This window comes from Lolium rigidum, chromosome 5, assembly GCF_022539505.1.
Source record: "Lolium rigidum isolate FL_2022 chromosome 5, APGP_CSIRO_Lrig_0.1, whole genome shotgun sequence".
Taxonomy (NCBI): Eukaryota; Viridiplantae; Streptophyta; class Magnoliopsida; order Poales; family Poaceae; genus Lolium; species Lolium rigidum.
In genome coordinates this window covers 212708860-212730631 of record NC_061512.1, presented here as the reverse complement: position 1 = coordinate 212730631, position 21772 = coordinate 212708860, and the positions used below count along the sequence as shown (strand labels likewise).

The 21772-nt window shown below is 51.9% G+C and overlaps 1 protein-coding gene across 1 annotated transcript; it reads left to right on the top strand.

Annotated features, from left to right (window-relative positions):
* The first annotated feature begins 1803 nt into the window (after nucleotides 1–1803).
* On the top strand, nucleotides 1804–14003 carry LOC124652577 (respiratory burst oxidase homolog protein E-like). Its single transcript, XM_047191613.1, has 14 exons — nucleotides 1804–2479; nucleotides 2597–2756; nucleotides 2860–2908; nucleotides 3164–3277; nucleotides 3381–3905; nucleotides 4422–4826; nucleotides 11071–11166; nucleotides 11965–12080; nucleotides 12210–12380; nucleotides 12466–12625; nucleotides 12717–12911; nucleotides 13022–13150; nucleotides 13333–13411; nucleotides 13544–14003. Exons 1-14 carry the CDS (start codon nucleotides 1804–1806, stop codon nucleotides 13651–13653), a joined length of 2985 nt encoding a protein of 994 aa, XP_047047569.1. The 3' UTR covers nucleotides 13654–14003.
* Nucleotides 14004–21772: the final 7769 nt, after the last annotated feature.

Here is a 21772-nt window from a genome sequence, read left to right as displayed (position 1 = left end):
TAAATATGTACCACTAATACCCCTAAGTAAAGGCACTGTGATAGAGCAATGGCAAGTACCAGTAAGCAGTAGCTACAGATCAATTAACCTACCTTGCATCCATATCCCAAGAATTTTCTCCCAGTGTTCTCTTCTTCATAGCAAACATATCTGTACATGGGCATGTCATGTTTGCACCTAAAATCGGAGTCACCATAACCAGTGAAGTTTGGCTCTAGGATGGTTCTTTGGGATCTAAACAAAGGTATAGGAAGCAAAACGTTGCAAACCATCAACGGATCGAAGCTCCTCCGAACAAAAACGTTAATCGGACAACCGAAACCCTAACCCTAACCCTCTACTTACCGACGGACGAGGATTGAGGTCGTGGCCATCAGCGAACTCCGACAGCAAGCTGTCGTCGCTGATCTCTCCATCATCCCAGGACGGCATGGTGATGCGGCAGCGTGGAGATGCAGCGACGCGGCGGCGCGAGAGCGACAGACCAGAGCGATAAAGAGAGGGGAAGAACTGAACGACTTGTTCCGACCGGTCGCACGGCCAGGTATAAATGTGGGAATTTCTGCGCAATCTGTAACGAGCTGTCCCATGAGTGGTACTAGCCTGTGAAATGCGCCCCAAATGTGGTATTTTATGTAATTTACTCCAAATCTTTTGCATTGTTGAAAAAACAATTCTAAAAGATAAATAGAGTCATCGATTCAAATCAACATTTCCCCCTATTCTCCTGCCAGCCTAGCCCTGACGACGGTCGACCCGACGGCGGTCACCAGCCGCAGCCGTCTACCGCACTTCATGTTTACTCGTTTGGAAGCATCTGAGCTGATCGATCCGGTGAGGAGAGGTCTACTCTGTACGCGGTCCGCCCACGCGACGCGGGTTGCCGCCGCACCGAGCAGAGCAGAGCAGAGCACCAACAACCCTGCTGCTGAACCCGTGGCGCCCCCAGCTCGTTTCTGGGGCGACGAGCACCGCAGCAACGGCCGGATGCAAGACGCAAAAAAAGGCTCCATTTTGCGACCCGGACGAATGGAACATGGGTGCTCGTGCACCCATTTACGAAAATTTCAAAAAAATGCTATTTAAAAGTTTCAAAAAAATGTGAAGTAAAATTTTGCATGTACATATTATGTTGATACTTACTCGTGTGAGTTTTCACGAAAAAATACTATTGTGTGTGGCCTGCATAAAAATGACAAAATGTCCAAATGAGAATAGTGAACAGGAATTTGTACTATTCACAGGAATAGGAATTTGCATTTTGTCATTTTAGTGTAGGTCACACACAATGGTATTTTTCTGTGAAAACACACACGAGTAAGTATCAACATAATATATATATGCAAAAATTTACTTCACATTTTTTGGAAACTTTTAAATAGCATTTTTTTGAACTTTTCGTAAATGGGTGCGCGCGCACCCAGGTTCCATTCACCATTTTCGTCCATTTTGTACGTATATAAACCAAGATAAAGCGGAACGCAACAAGCGAGCACCGCGCCCGCGAGAGGCCACAGCCAAAGCGCGAGGTGGGAGAAGGGTAGAAACAGTAGAGGGGATCGGGCGGGGAGGTGGTGATCACCGGCGTGCGTACGACAAGGGAAGCCAGCCAGCCCACGGGAAGCGACGGGTAGTCGGGTACGGGGAGGAGAAGGGATAGCAAGCAAAGCCATTGCGTATCATATACAGGAAGGAGGACGCAACCACCATTGCTGCCCCCACCCAAAGCTACATACTTTTTTCTTCTTCAGTCGGCTCCTTCTTCCTCCTTCCCTCTCTGGCGCCCGTGAGCGGGGCGCGGCCATGTGGACGCCGTCGCGCGGGAGCAACGCGCGGCGGGCCGGCCACCGCCGCATCGCGGACTTCCTCGCCGACGACCAGACCACCAACACCGACACCTCCGACAACGAGTCCTACACCACCGCCTACGGCGACGAGTTCTTCGCCGCCGCCGCCGCCGCAGGCGCCGGCGGCGGCGGCATGCTGCCGGCATTCCTCGCCGACCAGGGCGACCTGGTGGAGGTCATGCTGGAGCTGGACGAGGAGTCCATGGTGGTGCGCAGCGTCACGCCCACCACCGCCTCGCTCTACGGCGCCGCCATCCCGCCGCGCACCCCCGAGCCGCCCAGCGGACCGCTCGGCGCCGCGCTCAGCCGCTGCTCCTCCACGTCGTCCCGGATACGGAAGAAGTTCGCGTGGCTGCGGTCCCCGTCCCCCGCCCCCTCCCCCTCGCCCCGCGCGCCCACGCCCGCCGAGCTGCAGCGGGAGGCCGCCATGGCTGCGCGCGAGCGGCGCCGCATCCAGGCCCGCGTCAACCGGTCCCGCGCCGGCGCCAAGCGCGCGCTCAAGGGGCTCCGCTTCATCAGCCGCACCACGGGCTCCGTCGAGGCCGCCGAGCTCTGGCGCCGCGTCGAGGACCGATTCAACGAGCTCGCGCGCGACGGGCTGCTCTCCCGCGACGACTTCGGCGACTGCATCGGTACCTACCTATCCATTTTGCTGCCGCGAGCCTACTCTGTTCATTCCTGCTCTGTACTCTGTTATCCTTCTACCGACAATTAACCCCGCGTATCTCCATCGGTCGACCGATCATCAGGAATGGTGGACTCCAAGGAGTTCGCGGAGGGCATCTTCGACGCGCTGGCGCGGCGGCGGCGGCAGAGCCTGGAGCGGATCACCAAGGAGGAGCTCTACGACTTCTGGCTCCAGATCTCCGACCAGAGCTTCGACGCGCGCCTGCAGATCTTCTTCGACATGTACGCGCCCACAAACTCTGAAACTGAATCCTATCCATCCTCTGTTGATTTTCTTTCTCCGCCGATCACCAATGCGAATTTGTCCTTTTGGCCCGGAATTCAGGGTGGACACCAACGTGGACGGGAGGATCACGAGGGAGGAAGTACAGGAGGTGACTTGTTTGCTTGCTTAAACACTTCATTTGCTAACTAAAGTTTCCACACTCCTCCATTAACGTTAGCAGAAGCTTCCTGTGGGCGCACAGTTGTGACTACCGGGACTTGTAGTAACAAATAATCAGGGCTAGTACTAGCTGTTACTTTCAGTATCACGTGCTCTGCAGCAGCAGCTGCTGCTTGTGCTTCACTCCCAAGTAAAAAATAAATAAAAATTACTGAGTGATGAATCTTTTCGGTGGATGATGCAGCTGATCGTGCTGAGCGCGTCTGCGAACAAGCTCGCGAAGCTCAAGGAGCAGGCGGAGGAGTACGCGTCGCTGATCATGGAGGAGCTGGACCCGGAGAACCTCGGCTACATTGAGGTGCGTTCCTGTTTTAGTTCTAGTCTACGTATGCTGCTAGTAGCTATTACTCTGTGTGGATGGTGACACGTGTGGCTGTCTTTTCGCCTCGGTGGAACGCCAGCTGTGGCAGCTGGAGACGCTCCTGCTCCAGCGCGACACGTACATGAACTACAGCCGGCCGCTGAGCACGGCGAGCGGCGCGCAGTGGAGCCAGAACCTCGGCGCCGGCGTCAGCGGCGCCCTCCCGGCCGCCCGAGGAGGAGCAGAAGACGACGTCGAAAACGGAGAGACGACGACGTGGGGCGGCGGGATGCGCGCGCGGCGGCTCGGCCTGGGCCGGGGCGTTCGGAGGGCGGCGTCGCACGTGCGCGTGGCGGCGGAGGAGAACTGGCGGCGCGCGTGGGTGCTGGCGCTGTGGTTCGCGGCGATGGCGGCGCTGTTCGTGTGGAAGTTCGTGCAGTACCGGCGCACGGCGGGGTTCGAGGTGATGGGGTACTGCCTGCCCACGGCCAAGGGCGCCGCCGAGACGCTCAAGCTCAACATGGCGCTCGTGCTGCTCCCCGTCTGCCGCAACACGCTCACCTGGCTCCGCTCGTCGTGGGCGCGCTTCTTCGTGCCCTTCGACGACAACATCACCTTCCACAAGGTACGTGCCGTTCGATGTGGCAACGCGCTTATAGTTACCATGGTCAGACTGACAGAGTTGGTGGTTCGGGCGTCGCCGTCGGCGACGCGGCGCGGTGGTATCTGGTGTGTCGTGTACCGCCGGCGGCGGAGCGTGGCGCGCAATGATTGGCCCTAGCGCGGAGCACCGGCGTAGCTGGATGGATCATGTATTCATGTGTGCCATGGACACTGCCCCATGTGGTAGCTCGACCCCTTCCATCACTCTACCCTGTGCCATGTAATCCTACTGGAGAGTGGACAGTGTGAGTAGTGGAAACGTGCTACGCACCAGCTCGTCAGTCAGTCAGTCCAAGCCGCGCGGTCAATCATTTTGCTCCAGGAAGAGGAAAATTCCAAAGCTCCAGAACTGAAGCCAGTAAACCCGGAGTCCGTCCTCCAAGAGAAAAGTCCACGGGCCGACAGACGCTCACTGTCACAGACTCACAGTGCATCACTCTCGTTGTACGAAAATAACGTTCCGTTTGTGTTGTTGCAGATGATCGCGACGGCGATCGTGGTGGGCATCACGCTGCACGCGGGCAACCATCTGGCGTGCGACTTCCCGCGGGTGATCGCGTCAGGTCCCGAGGAGTACCGGCTCGTCGCCGGCGCGTTCGGGGCCGAGAAGCCCTCCTACGCGGGCCTCGTCTCCGGCGTGGAGGGGATGACGGGGATCGCGATGCTGCTGCTGATGACCGTCTCCTTCACCCTCGCCACCCACCCCTTCCGCAAGGGCGAGAAGGCGGCGTCCTCGGCGCCGTCGCGGCTGCCGGCGCCGCTCAACCGGCTCGCCGGGTTCAACGCCTTCTGGTACTCGCACCATCTGCTCGGCATCGTCTACGCGCTCCTCCTCGTCCACGGCTACTTCCTCTTCCTCGTCCGGCGCTGGTACGAGAAAACGGTACGTGTCCTCTGTAACTTTTCTTTGCTTGATTGATGTTTTCGGTAGTACAGTAGTAGCTTTTGTTGCTTGATGTGATGGGGCGGGCCGTGTGGCGCTCGCGATCGAGGTCGACGGTTTTCCGGTTTGCCTGGCCTGTCGACCGACGAGGTGAATGGCGATAGGTGCTCGCGCTCTCGCCGCTGGTTGTGCCCGTGCGCGATCGCTTTATTTTGGGAAGGCCGTTTTCGAGGGGTTTGGTTGCTTCTCTGCCGCTGCTTTACGTTGCCATCGATGGGTGTCACGCTCCCTCATCTCACGCGCTCTCGCGCACACCCACATGAAAAGATCTTCTTGCCGTTACTCTTGACAGTAACCACGCGCCAGAAAAAAAGAAAATGTTCAGAGCATCTCCACTCGTCTCCCCAACGAGGCCCCCGAGCGACTATTTTTCCATCCGAACGGCGAAAAATGGCTCAGCCGCGCTCCCGGTTCCTCGTTTTCCTCCGGATTTGGATCTTCATCAATCCAGCGAGCCCACGCCAACCCCGTCCTACCGGGGCGCGCTCGGGGAGTCCGGACGAAGCGAAAGCACGCGAAACGCCGAGAAATCTCTCCCGCGCTTTCGCTTCGCCTTCGCCGCAAAGGTGGACCCAGCCGGTCAGCGGCACACACATCGTCTTCTGCGCGCAGTTAAGGCTGCCGCCGGTCAGCTCGCCGCGGACGCGTAGCATCCACGCGGCATTAATTCGCCGGGTCCAGCCCCCGCCTAAATACCCCGCTCGACGCAACGCATAGCACCACTCTTCCCTCGGCAAGATCCATGGCGTTCAACGAGCAAGACGGCGCGGCCAACAACGACTTTTCCCGCCGGTCGCTCCATGCGTGGGAGGGACACCTCCTCCACCAGGCGGGGTACCCCTGCCCGCCGGACACGAGGCCTCTCGGCGGCGGGTGGCGGCTAAGTGCGGGCGGCGTGCCAATCCCGCCGCCGCCCTAGGGCCACACCCTCGACGTCGCCATCGAGGAGGTCCGACTAACATTGTCGGACCAGGAGCGCGCCGAGCCACGCTACCACCCCGACAACTACACGAGGTGGAACTCCTACTTCCTGCGGCGGTGGGAGCAGGAGCTCGCCTCCTACGATGGCTCGCCGCCTCCGCCTCCGCGCAACAACGCCGCGGGACGCCAGCGTTGGTGGAGCGTGCCGGGCCGGATGCTTGAGGCCGTCATCGAGCACATCGAGGGCGGCAACGCGCCCGTTCTGACGATGCCCCCGCCGTTGAGGGCATCGGCCAGCCGCCACCGGGGAAGTAGCTGGCAGCCATGCCGCATGGCTGCCAGCTCCTCGTCATCCGGTTCGGCGTCGAGGTCGACGCCGAGTTCTAGGTCGGCGCCGTCATGGGCGCCGGTGAAACAGGAGCCGGTTTCCCCGCCGAGCAACCGTGCGCGCAGCGGCGTCGGGATCGTCATTCGCGAGCCATCGACGACCTCCGCCCCAAGCGCGAACCAGACACCTCCGGCGAGCGGAAGCGCAAGCCGGTGAAGGTGAAGGTGGAGGAGGTCCACGACGCCGAGGACGACGCAATCCTCGAGGCCGTCATGGCGAGGTCCCTCCAGGACTTCGTCCCCGGCCGACAACGCCATGCCCGCCTGGTCGAGGGAGCAGTGGGAGAAGGAGGAGGCGGAGCGGCAGGCTCGGCTCCTCGAGGAGGTCGCTCGCTACCGCCGGCCTGCGACTCCTCCATCTGGTGCCCCCGTCCCTGTGATCGACCTCGAGGCGGAGTCCGACGACGACTTGTACAAGCCCTCGCCGTCCCCGCCACGCGACGGTGGCTGGTGGGGAGACCCCGGCCAGGGCACCAGCAGCCAGGCGCTGACGGCGCCACCTTCTACCGCCATTTCGGCATGTAGAGCGCCGTGTTTTAATATTTAAATTTGTATTCCCCCGGCCGAAGTCGAAATATATTCGAATTCGGCCTCTATGTATGAACTTCGCCCTCTATATAGTAAATATCATTAAATTTAGTCTAAATTCAATCGTTTTTAGCCGTATTTCGTCAAGCTTTCGTTTTTCATATTTAGATTGGCGTCTTCGCTTGAGATCGCGGCTGGAAAACTGGTCCTCTCCACGCCAATTTTACGTTCGATCCGGACGAAATTAACCCCGAATTTCGGCGTGGGGAGGCCACACGAGTGGGGATGCTCTCAGAGAGTGTGGTGTTGAAATGAAAGGAGAAAAATATGGATATTTTTTCACGGAGCGGTGAACAATCCTGCATCCTGGTCCGTGTCTGCTGCAGCATGTGGCGGTGGCGGTAGCTGTACTATACGGGGGCTATTGATGTCGGTGGCGCCGGGGTCAAACCGGCACCGAGCCGTGCCCGTGCATGACGACCGCCCTGTAAGGGCATCTCCAACGCGGAGACCTAAACGGACACACTTTTTCATCCTTTTTTGTCCGTTTGGGTAGGCTCGAAACAGGAGGACATCCGGTTGTCCGTTTGGGTCGCGTACAGACCCCAACGCTGCTGTCCTCCTTTTGCTTGCAAATAGTACTAGTACTAGTACTAGTCGTGGAGAGCTCCAGCCCCGGCGTGGTGACCAGCTGCTCCTAGGCCACGCACGAGCAAGAGGAACGACCCCAAGCTCGCGCTGGAGTTGGAGAGGAGCACGGCGGTCGGGCACGGCGAGCTCCAGCACGGCCGGGGACAGTCCGCAGCAGCGCGCGTCCTCCCCTGCCCGTGCCCGCGAATGCCCGACGCGGCCGGCGCCGCCCCTTTCCGTCCGCCCGTGCCCGCGCGTGCCCGCTCGTGGCCGACGCGGCCGGCGTCGAGGCGCGCACGGCCAGCTCCGCCCCCGCCCGTGGCCGCCGCGGCCGGCGCCGCCCCCGCCCGTGCCTCGCGCGGCCGGCTCCGCCACGGCCCGTGCGTGCCCCGCCCGTGGCCGACGCGGCCGGCGTCGCGGCGCGCACGGCCAGCCGCGGCCCCGCCGGTGGCCGGCTCCGCCCTCGCCGGTGCCCGCGCGTGGCCGCCGCCGCCTCGCCCGTGCGTGCCCGCCCGTGGCCGACGCGGCCGGCGTCGAGGCGCGTGGCCGGCTCCGCCCTCGCCCGTGCCCGCGCGCCGCCGCGGCCGGCGCAGCCCCCGCCGCGTGCCTCGCGCGGCCGGCTCGAGGGAGGTGAGCGCGGGCGGCCGGCGTCGTCGATGGCGACGCGCGGGGCAGCCGGCGTCGTGCCGAGGCGCCCTCGCCGTTCACCGCCGCGGGCGCGGCCCCGTTCGCCGCCGCGGCCCCGTCCCGTCTCCGCGAGCCGCAGCCCCGTCGCCGCCCGCCGCCCGTCTCCGCGGGCACGGCCTCGTTCGCCGCCGCGGGCGCTGTGTTCAGGGCGTCCAGGGCAGAGCGGCGCGCCGCCGTCTTGGGCTCGGCCGTGGCGAGGCGCGCGGCCGCTCGTGGCTCGACTGCAAGGCGCCGCCCGTTCACGCACCCTTGGCCATCGCTCTGCGCGTCGCCGTCGACGAGCTTTGTCGCCGGAGCTCATTTTGGCAGCGGCAACTTCCGGTAGGGATGAAAAAAAAGGAGGACTCGGCGCCAGGGTGCTCCATGTGTGGGCGGCGGCGGCAGTTGGCCAGGCCAGCCAAACTCCGGTAGCTATTCCGGCCATATCCATGGGAAAAAGAAGACATGGGAGAGAGAAGATGTGGGGTCAGGCGGATAAAAACGGACGTCCGGAGCTGTCCCGAGCGAGCCGGACAGACGCAAAGTCCGCCCAGATTTGCGTGAGATTTGGGTCGCCCCGGACTTTATTGCCGTCCGTTTTGCATTTGCGTCCGCGCGTTGGGACGCGTTTTTACCCAAACGGACAAAAGTGGTATCCGTTTTTGGGTTTGGGTCTCCGCGTTGGAGATGCCCTAAACCTCTTGGAATCTTGCCCGATCGGCATGGGTCAATATGTCCGGCTCGCCTCATAAATTCTAGGCCGCGTTCTTCAGAGGTGTGGTAGGCAGCGGAAGATGGAGACAGTAGCAGTAGGTGTGTAGCGGCCGTGAAGGATGTCACAGACCACGTGGACGCGTACGCACTGATCGACATGCGTCGGTACCAGTCTGACCTCTGACGGTCTCGAGGTGGCCGATCCACGACGAGTGGATCCAGCTGCATGCGCTGCTCACTGCTGACTGCCGATGCCGAGCCATCCCGGTTGCCAGCCCTGCCAATGTTGACGTCGCCGGGCATATTCCATGATCTTGCCGTACCAATAGTCTTCCGGGTAGACTACGGAAAGATATAGAGTACCCTAAGATATACTTATCCACGGCTAAGATGGTACTGGTACTATTGCAAGCATGTGTACCATTATGATGGAACATGGTTATTAGAAAACCCGATGAGATGGGGTTCTGTTGCTGATCATGGTCCTACGTTTGCTGGTGGATCTAGAGCTACGGTCGCTTTACAGCAGGGCGGTCTTCATTTGGAATCGGTGTGTCCAAACAGGCGACCCTAGCTACATACACCTAAACTGATCATCAGCATAGAGTGCTAGTGCCATGAATAGCCGCAAATTGCTTTACTGTACTGCACAAAATAAATCTCCCATGCGATATCCATTCATCACTGAATGACATGGGCGGCAGATCGATCCATCACTAATTAATGAACAAGCAGACACCATCCTAAAGCCCACCGACTTTACCCCGCTTTGCACGAGGGGCAGCGGTGACAACCTCACAATCCAATGATCTTAGTCGTAATTACCACCGCCTCACATTATGATCCATCGGCACAAACCGGCGAGTGATCGATTATGAACTAGTATGCCTTAGCCTTTAAGCTTACGGCGACGAATTCCCCGCGGAACTTCCCCTGTTCTCCGAAGCAAAGCACCAGCATACTATAGAGTATGCACATACCACGGCTGCCTTTATTTTTAAGGTTCTCCCTATCTGGAGTGCCACATTGTCAAAGGCGCCATTACCTTTGACCCCAGATCACATGGCCCTCGAGATAGTATAATGCTTGCTCACCTACTGCCCCGGCCGCCCGCGACGTGAAGAACACCGACCGGCCGGACGGTGCCGCTTTCCCCTGTCACACATTCGCCACGAACTCCTCACTCCCGTCCATGGACATGTGGATTCCTTCGACCTTTCTCCCATTGCCCATATGCCACTAATGTTCGGCTGGGCTAGTGCACATTACCATCTCCTACCAAACTCTGAATTAACAAGGAGCACTGCTAATTCTGGAGCACTAGCAATGCTTATGGATTGCTTTGCAAATGGGGTCATGTGTGTTTTGTGATGTGATCAGTGACCCCCACTCGAGAGTCGAGAGCAATGTGAAGCGAAGAAACTGTGTCTCGTGTCCCTTTGTCAGTCACATGCCGTGCGGTTGCAAAAATTATTGCCGTGCTACCAGGGCCAAACCAAACGGGAGCTGAGTTGTAAAGGGGTGCGGATGGTCATGGGGTGCTGGTGGTGGCAATGGCATCTAGGGATCGGATCCGATGACCAAAGGCAAAAGACGAAGAGAGAAGCCTCGAATCGTGTGACAGTGAGACTTCCCGTGCAATCCATCCATCCATGCGATGCGAGTGTGCGGCACGGAATTTCACTGCTCCTTTTCTCTCTTTTCCGTTGGGCATTTCCTAGTGGGAGTCTGGTGCGAGTTTGTGTGTGTGGGAGAGGGCCGACCTTGGGTTCAGATTTCACAAGGAATGGGCGTTTTCTGACGCATTTTGCGATGATCTGCGGTCGCTTTTCGAAGATTTCCTTTTCTGAATTTTAATTGTTCTGCAAACTTAAGTGCCAGTGGCAGGTAGGACTTCACGGTAAATACCATTTGCACGCTAGGAAGGTTCAGGTGTCAGAAGCTACTGGTCAGTGGTGCAGCAGCACGAGCTCACTAAGCTAAGCTCCTCTATTATATTATTGGTGGGGATAATCCAGTATTAAAAACTCCCCTGTCACCCCGTTCCACAAGCACCAAGGAATCTGACAGCTGCAAACTCGAGTGGTTTCATTTTTTTCCCCTCATTTTGGTGAACACTGTCTATACTAGTGTCTCGTTTGGAGCATTACCATGTGCAAATTCCTTCTCAAAACAGTGTCATGTGGAAAACAGCGGTGCTGTATGTAATCCGCCATGACTTGTGCACTACGTTCACTACGTTCAATCATTGCAACGGCTGGCTCTTGTCTGGAGCGTTCAACATGGAGTCGATTAACGTTTGTAGCCCGCTAACGTTGTGATCTCCTGGTCATTTCAGACGTGGATGTACATTTCTGTCCCGCTGGTGCTCTACGTCGGCGAGCGGATGCTGCGGGCCTTGCGGTCGAACGCCCATCCTGTCAAGATCCTAAAGGTAAGTAGGTAACATAGCTCATTTCCTGCTGTTTGTAGGGGCACAATTTTCTTAGATGCATCACTTTCGGACAAATATTAAATCAGTAGAAAGATGTAGCACTATACTAAAATTTACGTGCAATTTTCTTCGATGCATCACTTTCAGACAAATATTAAATCAATAGAAAGATGTAGCACTATACTAAAATTTACATAACTGTACCTGGTCTTTGGGCACCAAGTGCCCTCACACACATAGCACTAGTATTAATGGATTGGTTGGTGTGGTAGGGCTAAAACAGTGCCATCGACAACTGAAAACAATTCCGAATTATTGATCCATTACAAGTTCCAAGTTCTCGGATCAATCATGTTAACTTGTAGATCACATGGCCAAGTAACTTAGAGGATCTTATGTGTGGACAAGAGAAATGGTCAATGTCGTGTGGCCTTCTGGGATGCAAATGGCATTGCCACTACCAAAACATCTGCAGTAGAATATAGCCTCTACTCGAGCATCTCTGTCCCTCGGAAATTGCCTGTCCTTTTCTAATGACTTTCATATTTCAAGTCCATGATTTGGGGTTGATTGTTGATTAGTTAATTCTCTGAGTGCTTCTCTAACCGTTGTAACATCATATATTTACTCTTTGAATCAATAGGTTTAATCATTGCTACTAGCGTGACTAATAACACAGTGATTCTTTATAAATGGAGTTGTGAAATGTATATAGGAAATGATGTACATACAAATATGTTTACTGGTATGACACTAGATAATCAAGTGCATGCTCTTATATAAATTTGATTCACTCAGGTGTGCCTTCTACCTGGAAGTGTACTGACAATAACAATGTCAAAGCCCTACGGATTTCGATATAGGAGTGGCCAATATATCTTTCTCCAGTGCCCGATGATCTCTCCATTTGAATGGTATGTGTAGCCTTCTGTTTGCGTATCCTCTGCTTACTCTAGTTTCTACTCTGCTTCTGTTTCTGCTCTGTTTATTTTGAATGGGGTAACACAGAATTCACCAGCTTCTGCTCTGTTTTTCTTCACCAGGCATCCTTTCTCCATCACTTCAGCTCCTGGAGATGACTACCTTACTGTTCACATCCGCACCATGGGAGACTGGACGCAAGAACTCAAGCGTACGTTTGTTGAGAACTACTTCTCACCGCATGTTAACAGAAGAGCTTCGTTTGGCGAGTTAGGTGCGGCAGAACCAAGAAGGTCAACCAATCTCTCCCTTTCCATGGATGCTTTATATACATGACAGGCATAAAACTGATTTTGCTTTTAATTATGTGCGACACAGCTTACCAAAGTTGCTCGTAGATGGTCCATACGGTGCCCCTGCACAGGATTTCAGAAACTACGATGTTCTGCTTCTTGTTGGCCTCGGAATTGGAGCAACACCGTTCATAAGCATTCTGAGGGACCTACTTAATAATATTAAGCTAGCTGACGAGTTGATGGTATTGCTTCGACAGATGTTGTTCCCAGTTTGACAGTTTCCTGAGATGCTTTCTTCCTCCTACAGCTCACATGATTTTCTCTATGTATTAGGACTTGGCAATGGAGACTACTCAAACAAGTAGGTCAGAGGACAGCGCCAACAGCTTCAGCGTCTCAACAGCTAGTAGCAACAGGAAGAGAGCATACAGAACAAGCCGGGCACATTTTTACTGGGTTACTCGGGAGCCGTTGTCATTTGAATGGTTCAAAGGAGTGATGAATGAGGTTGCTGAAATGGACAAGAAGGTAGGAGTTTATGGTGCCATAGTACCATCCTTACATGCCTTCATTTTAGTGATAGCCTGGCAATCTTATGTACTCTACTGATGAACTACTCGTCATGCAATTCTAACCAGGGTGTCATCGAGTTACACAATTATCTGACGAGCGTGTACGAGGAGCGCGATGCACGGACAACTCTGTTGTCGATGGTGCAAGCTCTGAACCATGCTAAACATGGTGTCGACATCGTCTCGGGTACCAGGGTAAGCAAACTTATTTTCTTTCAGTTGATGGATCACAATATCCAACATCTAGGAACTTCTTTAATATTAAATCGAAGGTTTATTTTTCTCTTGGAGAGAACCGATACAGAACTGTCTGACAGTTAATTTGTGTTTTCATCTCTGCTTGCCTGTAAACTGAACATCTGTTCTGCACTTCACAGGTGAGGACACACTTTGCCAGACCAAACTGGAGGGAAGTCTTTACTAAGATAGCTGCTAAGCACCCGAGCGCAACAGTTGGTATGATCTTTACTCAGGCAGTATATTCATTTACATCAGTTGATGTCAGCAATATTCCTGAAACCAAGTAATGTCCATTAATCAACACTACGTAGCCACTTTGCTCACCAAGAACGGTTCTGATTCATGCAGGAGTATTCTACTGTGGAGCACCGACGCTGGCCAAAGAACTGAAGAACCTATCGCACGAGATGAGCCATAAGACGACGACTCGCTTCCATTTCCACAAGGAGTACTTCTGATAGGAAGAACACTAAACCTTCTAATCTGCATAGCCTTAGGTAACGGTAAACAAGAAGGAATTTTTTGCACAGAAGCAAAGCAAACTGACCTCTCTCTTCCTGATCTGGAACTGTACATAGTATAAAGAAGAACAGCCTGCTAGGAAACGTAGTTAGCAGTAGTACCATTTATATATTAACAAAAAAAAAAGTAAAGGAGGGCTACATCCAAGAAAGAAGGAAAGAGGCAGGGTAAACAGTTGGTAAATCCCAGATACTGATATACTTGTACACAGTATAGTTTAGGTAGTTTAACTATGAAACGCTAAAGCATGTATACATGGGCCGGAGGCTGCCATTCTGAATGTAAATCGTTCAGGTATTCCATTCTGCGGCTGTTAATAAACTCCAGTATGGCGGTATACTGATACTTCCTTCTATACGAATGGGCTCTACTACTGTATGATGAAGTATGAAAAAATTAAAAGAAATGAAGGAGCAGTAAATTTGGGAGAATTACACAACCTTGTGAATCAGTGCTTCTTCATTGTGCCCTGCACTTATTGGTGCGCCGGCTGTGCTTGCCGCCCCATCTTGCGGTTGCGGTGGTGTTGTAGACGGCGCGCGGTCACAATGGGGACTCCCCATGTTCGCCGGGTTGGTAGCGGCGGCGCCTAGCCGGACCTGCCGAGTCCCAAGGGCGTGTTTTTGTTCTTTTTTTTAGGGGCATGCTTTTGTTCTTATTGAGTGGCGATGCGTGGCCGTGGTGATGACTGATGAGATGCGTGGCCCACGCGGTAGAGGTACATTGGGAGCCCCTAAACTGACACGTCGGCCACCTTTTGGGCTACATTTTTTGCTGTACTGTCTGGTCTGTCTCCCTGGCCGTCTCGCCCAGGTGTGCTCCTTTGCACCTGGCTAGGCTCGCCTACAGGGCGCTCATACGCCACCGTGATTGCAATTCCTATATGCCGCTCGTTGTGGCATCGATCTGTTGGATATGTGGTTTAGAGGAGAATAAATAAAAAAATATTGTCATATATGCAATGTTCATAATAAGTTTTATGCCATGCTATAAGTTTATTAAGCACAAACATTAGTACAAGTGTGGTATGTAACAAAACCTCGTCACTAGTAAAATAGTTCATTGATTAATAGATGATCAAGGTTTCTTGATCATGGACAACAACATCAGTTAATAATGGAGTCATGTCGTTGGATGAATGACGTGATGGACTCACACCCATGTAAAGTATTGGAATGTGATCCAGTCACAAAGTCCAGCATTCCGATACTAGGAAGAATATTGTAACCTAATCCTTAGACCGTGATGTCATATCTAATCACCATCATCGGCAACTGCTTTGACAACATCAACCGCCACACAGGGTGGTCATAAAGGTGTTGCTCAGGTATTCCAAAGGGATGGGTTGATGCATATGTGTCAAGAGCAGGATTTGTCCACCCGCGTGACGGATAGATACTCTGGGACCACTTGGTGATATTATATCTACGAAACTTGCAAGCGTGTGACTAGATCACGAGGATATGATATCACAAGAACAAGTTAATGTGTTTGTTGGTAACGAGATCGAACTAGGTATAGAGGATACCAAAGATCAAGTCACAGACAAACTAGGTATCGTATGACAAAGGGAATAGGATTCGACGTTGAGGTTCAAGCGCTAAAGATAATTCGTGGAAAGTGTAGGGACCGTTAGATACTCTAGGCCCACTCGATGATATTGTATCTACGAAGGTTGCAAGTGTGACTAGTTCATGAGGATATGATATCACAAGAACAAGTTAATGTGTTTGTTGGTAACGAGATCGAACTAGGTATAAAGAATACCAAAGATAAAATCTCGGACAAACAAGTATGACAAAGGGAATAGGACTCGACATTGAGGTTCAAGCCACAAAGATAATTCATGGAAAGTGTAAGGACCGTTAGATACTCTAGGCCCACTTAGTGATATTGTATCTACGAAGTTTGCAAGCGTGTGACTAGGTCACGAGGATATGATATCACAAGAATAAGTTAATATGTTTGTCGGTAACGAGATCAAACTAGGTATAGATAATACCAAAGATAAAATCTCGAACAAACAAGGTATCGTATGATAAAGGAAATAGGACTCCACGGTTGAGGTTCATGCCTTTCTACTTTCTTAATCAATGAGCCATCCATTCTTCGTAGACCCAACTGAGTGACTTATGTAACCCTGCGCTGTTGCAGTGCTTTGGTTACTCGGGCGAGCTTACATTTTAGAGTTTCTTGTATTATCTCGACTTGTTATCATTGTGAGCCTGAATAAGAAGATCCATATATGTTCTGTACCCCAGAAAAATCATAATATTATTTTTTTGTCTTGCAACTTGATGTGTATATTTTTGTATTGAGAAGCTAGCCTCTTGTATTTGAAGTAGCATGCGACAGAACGTGTGAGTGCTGAGGATGTTGAGGACATGACACTCCATCCACAACATGGAGCTCCTCCGCAGCTATGATCTAGGTGCGACTAGCATCCATTTGATATGTTGTGCATTATCATAAATAGCAGGATTCAGTTTATCCTTGGATGTGAACTTTCTAATATCAAGAAAGATATACCTTTATGGTCATACTTTGAAGTATATGGTCATCTTATATAAATGTTGCATTTCATTTTTTTTGAAATGACGGAAATATCACCCCAGCTTCTGCATCCAATGGATGCACACGGCTTTTTATTAGATTATTCACAATACCTTACAAGAAGAGTTACAAAGATCGAACCGAAGCCACCAAAACTAACAACAGCTCGCGAATCCTACATCTCCGATGATGGGGGTCAATGAAGAGAGCCAACACCCTGACATCACACCAACGCGCATCATCAAAAAACCGCAGGCCTCGACAAGTCTCCCAATGGAGAGCAGGTGGCACAACCGGTTCGGTAGACCCTCGGCACGTACCATTATACACGCTCCAGAAGTCCTCGCCGCCACCGTCTTCCGCATACCTATCTTCAGGAGAAATCAATGCAATGACCTTGCGAGGCCTGCCACCAACGCCACCACGACGCTAGACAGCTCCACCACCCTGCGCATGCCGAACATGAAGTATCCGATGATGCTACCCCGCTGCACCACACCGCCGAGATTCGTCGTCTTCAACACGAAAGAAAAAATGCGCTCCACCTCAGGACCCTCTAGTTGCATTTGCTCCATAGACGACGGCCCCGGGAGGGAGAACGACGCCGTACGCCGCCATCGCCCGATCCGGGATCTGGTCTAGGATTTCTCCCGGAGCAGCACGAGTAAGAAGCCGTAGACTGCGATGACGATGCCTTCAAGAAGGTAACGGCGCGTGACATCGCCATCGTCCGCCATGACCAAGGTCAGAGCACGGTTTTCACCGGTAGCTATGCTCCCCAACTCGTTGTTGGGACTGGACATGAGATCAAATGATCCCCACGAACAGCCCTAATCTGGCCGCCCGCCTCCGACGAAGAAGACAAGCACCACCGCCATACCCGGAGCTGCTGCCCCAGGCCACCTCAAGACGCGGGAGAAACCCAGGAAAACGCCGCAGCCGCAGGGAGGATCTAGGGCGGACACACGAACCCGCCTAGGCCCATCTGGGCCCAGATAGGAGACCCGTCGTCGAACCCGGCCGAACCGCCACCACGGCGCGCCGCCCCTGGCCGTCGCTGCCCCGCCGTCCCCGTCGATGAAGTGGAAGGAATGGGTGGAGGCCGCAGCCGATTCCTCCCGTCACCTGCGGAGGTAAAGGCCGCCGCCGCCACGCCACCGGGGCTTTGCCTAGCAGCGCACATGGCGGCGGCGGCGGCGGGAGAGGGGCTTGAGGAGGGGATGGGAAGAGGGTCGCCGGCGGCCTCCCAGGCGCGGCGCAACGTCGCCGTGCGGGGAGGGTTAGGTTGTGTGGGGTTCTTGTATTTAGTATTTTTGCAGAATACATTTTTACGGGTTTAAACAACAAATGCCTATAATCTGGGTAAAAGATAGTTTGAATGAATACAGTAATTAATTCCATATATATTATTTTTTGAACGAGTCAAATCCATATATGATGTATTGTTCCTATCTCATTTTTAAATATTGGCTGCTTGTAACTGATAGTAATTCTCAGTTCTGTGCTGATCGAAATATCAATCATAAAGTTTACTTATTCTTTGAATGAGGTTACTAATGTGGTCACAAAAACTACAGCTATTGTGGAGATGACATCCATTTGGGCTGGAATCTGAATTTTGTTGTGTCAGTTTGCAAGTATTCTACTGAAATGATATCTTTCTTAACCACAAATGCCAATGAGGCAATTTAACCGGTTCTAATCTTGGCGATTGAGTCCCAGCTAATAAGGAGAATGATCCGTTAATTGTTGCCACATAAGCTATCGCAGATTTACTTATCCTTCTTAATTCATGTATAAGAAGCTATTATTATTTTACTCACAGTTTCTACTTTGAGCATAATTCCTTACTGCCGGATCCTTTTTCAAATTACATGATGCTGACCTTTGAAGGATCATCTTTGGTGAACTTTGAAACAAATCATCTTACGCCATAGCCATCACTGGTTCTTGGCCTTCAGAGTTTTCTGAAAATTGGTAACCCTGATAACCTGCAAGGAATATAAATTTCAGTTTTTATTTACGGCACTGAAGCAGCTCCTATTGCACTAAGGCATACCAAATTACTTGTTTGAATGTTGCACATGCAAAGATGCATTTGCAAAGCTATGTGTCTCAGGGGAGTCATTGGCATGGCCATCCATGTGATGCTTGCCTAGTTTTCTAATTATTGAACTGTTGCATTTTCTCAAAACAAGGCCTAAAGCATATGTTTGTTGAAACTATTGTAAAGTTAGGAACATTTTTTCCATTGATTTTACTTTACCCGACGAACTTTACTCCTCAGCATCCTTTTCTGTCTCTGACCTGTTTTCTGTTGATGTATGCCCAAGAATATGAAATCTAAGACCCACCATAATCATATGTCTCAACTGCAAACTTCAGGGGCAACAGCTTCTTCTCGGAGGAAGAACACGGAATCACAGTCATCCAGTTCGAGAGTAACAACTCACTGGACCCCATCAATGACCAACACGCGATAGAATTACCTTGTCCTGGAGGAAGAGGAAATGATGGACAATCATATGCATCGAGTTGCAATATAAGCCACAATTAACAGCTTATGTGTGGTAAGCGAGAAATTTGACATTTGTATTATGTCATCTCAAATTATACTACCGTAGTAGTATAAGGAGATACTGTAAAGTTTTGGCAACATAACATTTTTGTTGTAAAGAGATGTTTGTACTCGATTAAATCATCCACCTATTTGTTGGTGAGGTAAGTTTTTTCATTATATATCTACTAGGAAAATAATTCTTAGGTATTTGAACATGGCGCATTTGCTTTTTTCGTTTTATGATCACTTGCATAAGTGTTTCAATAAGTGTTTCAATGAATGATGGAACATGCTACTAACATAAGTTCCTTAGATATTTCCACCAAATTTACGTCAAAATGGACAAGCACCTACAAACGATTTAACACTAGTGGAAAAAGGGCTAACTGTGGCGCACTAAATTAGGATTCTGTGGCGCATATGGCCGTCGCCACAGATGCCACGCGACTAGTATTTAAATTCTGTGGCGCAGCAGTGGGTGCGCCACAGAAGTTTGGAATTCTGTGACGCATGCGCACCAGTGCGCCACAGAAGTTTGGAATTCTGTGGCGCATTAGCCCGCATGCGCCACAGAATGTTTTTATGGCGCACCGGTGGATACGTGCGCCACAAAATACTTACAATTTTTTATGGCGCACTGCCAACGCATGCGCCACAGAATGTTAATTTTTGGATTTTCGAATTTTTTTTCATTTCTGCAGTACATACAGGTATTTGACAGGAAATATACAGGTATATATAGCACATTCCAGAAATAACAGAAATAGTCAGAAATGACACACAAATGACATTATACACACAAGTCTTCATCATTACATCATTTAGATCCAAATTACACAAGTAGAAATGTGTTTGATCGTCGCATAGACATACATGTGTTCATCTCGTCTCATATGCACATGCATCGTCACCGGCCACCTAGACTAAAGTAAAGTAGAGTACAACCGCGGCATAGGCATCCCAAATGGGCCTGCCGAAGATAGTACCCGGAGTTTACTGAAGGCCCACTACCCGAAGAATAAGAAGATTCGAGAGTCCAAGATATATTGAGGAAAGCTAGAGTTGTAATAGGAAGAGTTATTTGTAATCTGGCGGGATGAGTTAGAAACCGTCCCGGACTCTGTAACTTGTACAAAACGAAACCCTCGGCTCCACCTCCTATATAAGGGGAGTCGAGGGACAAAGAAAGGATCGAATCTACTGTCAACATAACCCTAGTTTTCATAATCGTCGAGTACTTTTCGCCTAAACCTTCGAGATCTACTTGCCATCTACTTCTAGCAAAACCCTAGTCTACAATCCGTAGGCATTGACAAGTTAATCCCTTGTCAATTGGCGCCGTCTCGTGGGGATTAGAGGTTGCAAGGAGCTGATCTCGATGGCACGTTCAAGATCTTCGACATCGTCAACGAAGCAAGCGGCGCGATGGATCGAGGTAACAAGGGAAAAACTGATCTATTCAATTTTATTCCTCACCCGCCCTCCCGTATGGATGCATGTGCCTATCTGGAGGAGCCCATCATCATGACGTTCGGAGAATTCCGATTTGGCGTCAACAAGGAAGGATCCTACCGTCTCGAAGATCCGATCTCGTCGGAATTTTCAGCGGTCGATTCTAACTTTTCGTCGAGTGACGAGGAGTTTTCGTCGCCATACTTCGTCGACAGCAAGGCAAGCGGAAAGCTCGCCAAGATCTTCAGCAACACATCCTTCGAGTCGTCTGCGGACTCCTTTATAAGCAGCGACTCTGAAAGCGTCGGCAGCTTCAACTTCATCGACAAATCTGTCGCCATCGGGAAGGTCTTCACCACTCGTATGATGGTGTCACCAACCTTGACAAAAATCAATACGCAAAATACCACCGGATCCGTGCAATAGAAGAAACGGGTACATCGGAACCACAAACGTCGGAGGCTTTCGACGATTTGGGAAATCCATACGTCGATCCCGCTGATCTCAGGACAGGTCTAGGCACTAAATATGCCGGATCTTCAACTCGCGCAAAAGTCCAACTCCCGCAAGCTGCGTGGGATAGGGCTGCGAGAGTCATTGATGGATCAGAACCAATGAATACTACTGCTACCGTACAAGAGTTACAGGCATATCAATATAGACTTGCTCGGGTAAGCAGAGAGTTGGAAAAACAGACAGCATCCCTGAATAGGAGGAAAGAAGCAGCTTCTGCATCAAGCAGACGCCGAGCAGAGTTAAGTCGCCTTTCAGGAACTTCGGGAGATAGTCAAAGAGAGGCTCGAAGGAGAGCAAGATCTCGGCTGCAAAATATACCCGAAGGAGAGAGGGGAAACTTAATTCAAAATCTCGACATGTCCTTCATGACGATCGATGAAAGGGGAAATATCATCCCAAAAACACCAGAAGCAGGTTACATGGCAACACAAGCGTACATCTTGGCGTCTAGACCACCTCCTGGGGACCCGAGAGAACCATTGTTCAATATGGCGATGGCTGGAGTAGGAGTTATGGGAACAGCGTTTGCAACAACGCCTCCCGAAGAAAATCCTAGGCAAAATAGTCCACGACCCACCGCAGCAGTTCGGGACCCACCAAGAGCAAGTGGAGCAAGAGACACAGCAGTCCAAGTAAGGGTGGATAGAGCGCGACAAGAAAGAAGGGAGCGTCGGCACTCGCCGTAGCTTGCCGACGAAGATATGTGTGGGCTCCCGTGCTTTACGAGAAGAGTTCGAAAAACTCGAGTCCCAAAAGGGTTCAAGTTACCCGAAAATTTCAAGAAGTTCGACGGCCTGCAAGATCCCGAGGATTGGCTCGTGGATTATCTCGAGATGGTAAAACTGGTAGGAGGAACCAGAGCAACAACTATGCAAAGTATCCAAGTTCACCTTAGTGGTGCCGCAAGATCTTGGATAAAGAAACTCCCCTTAAATTCCATCGACAGCTGGGAGACCTTTGAGGACATCTTCGTG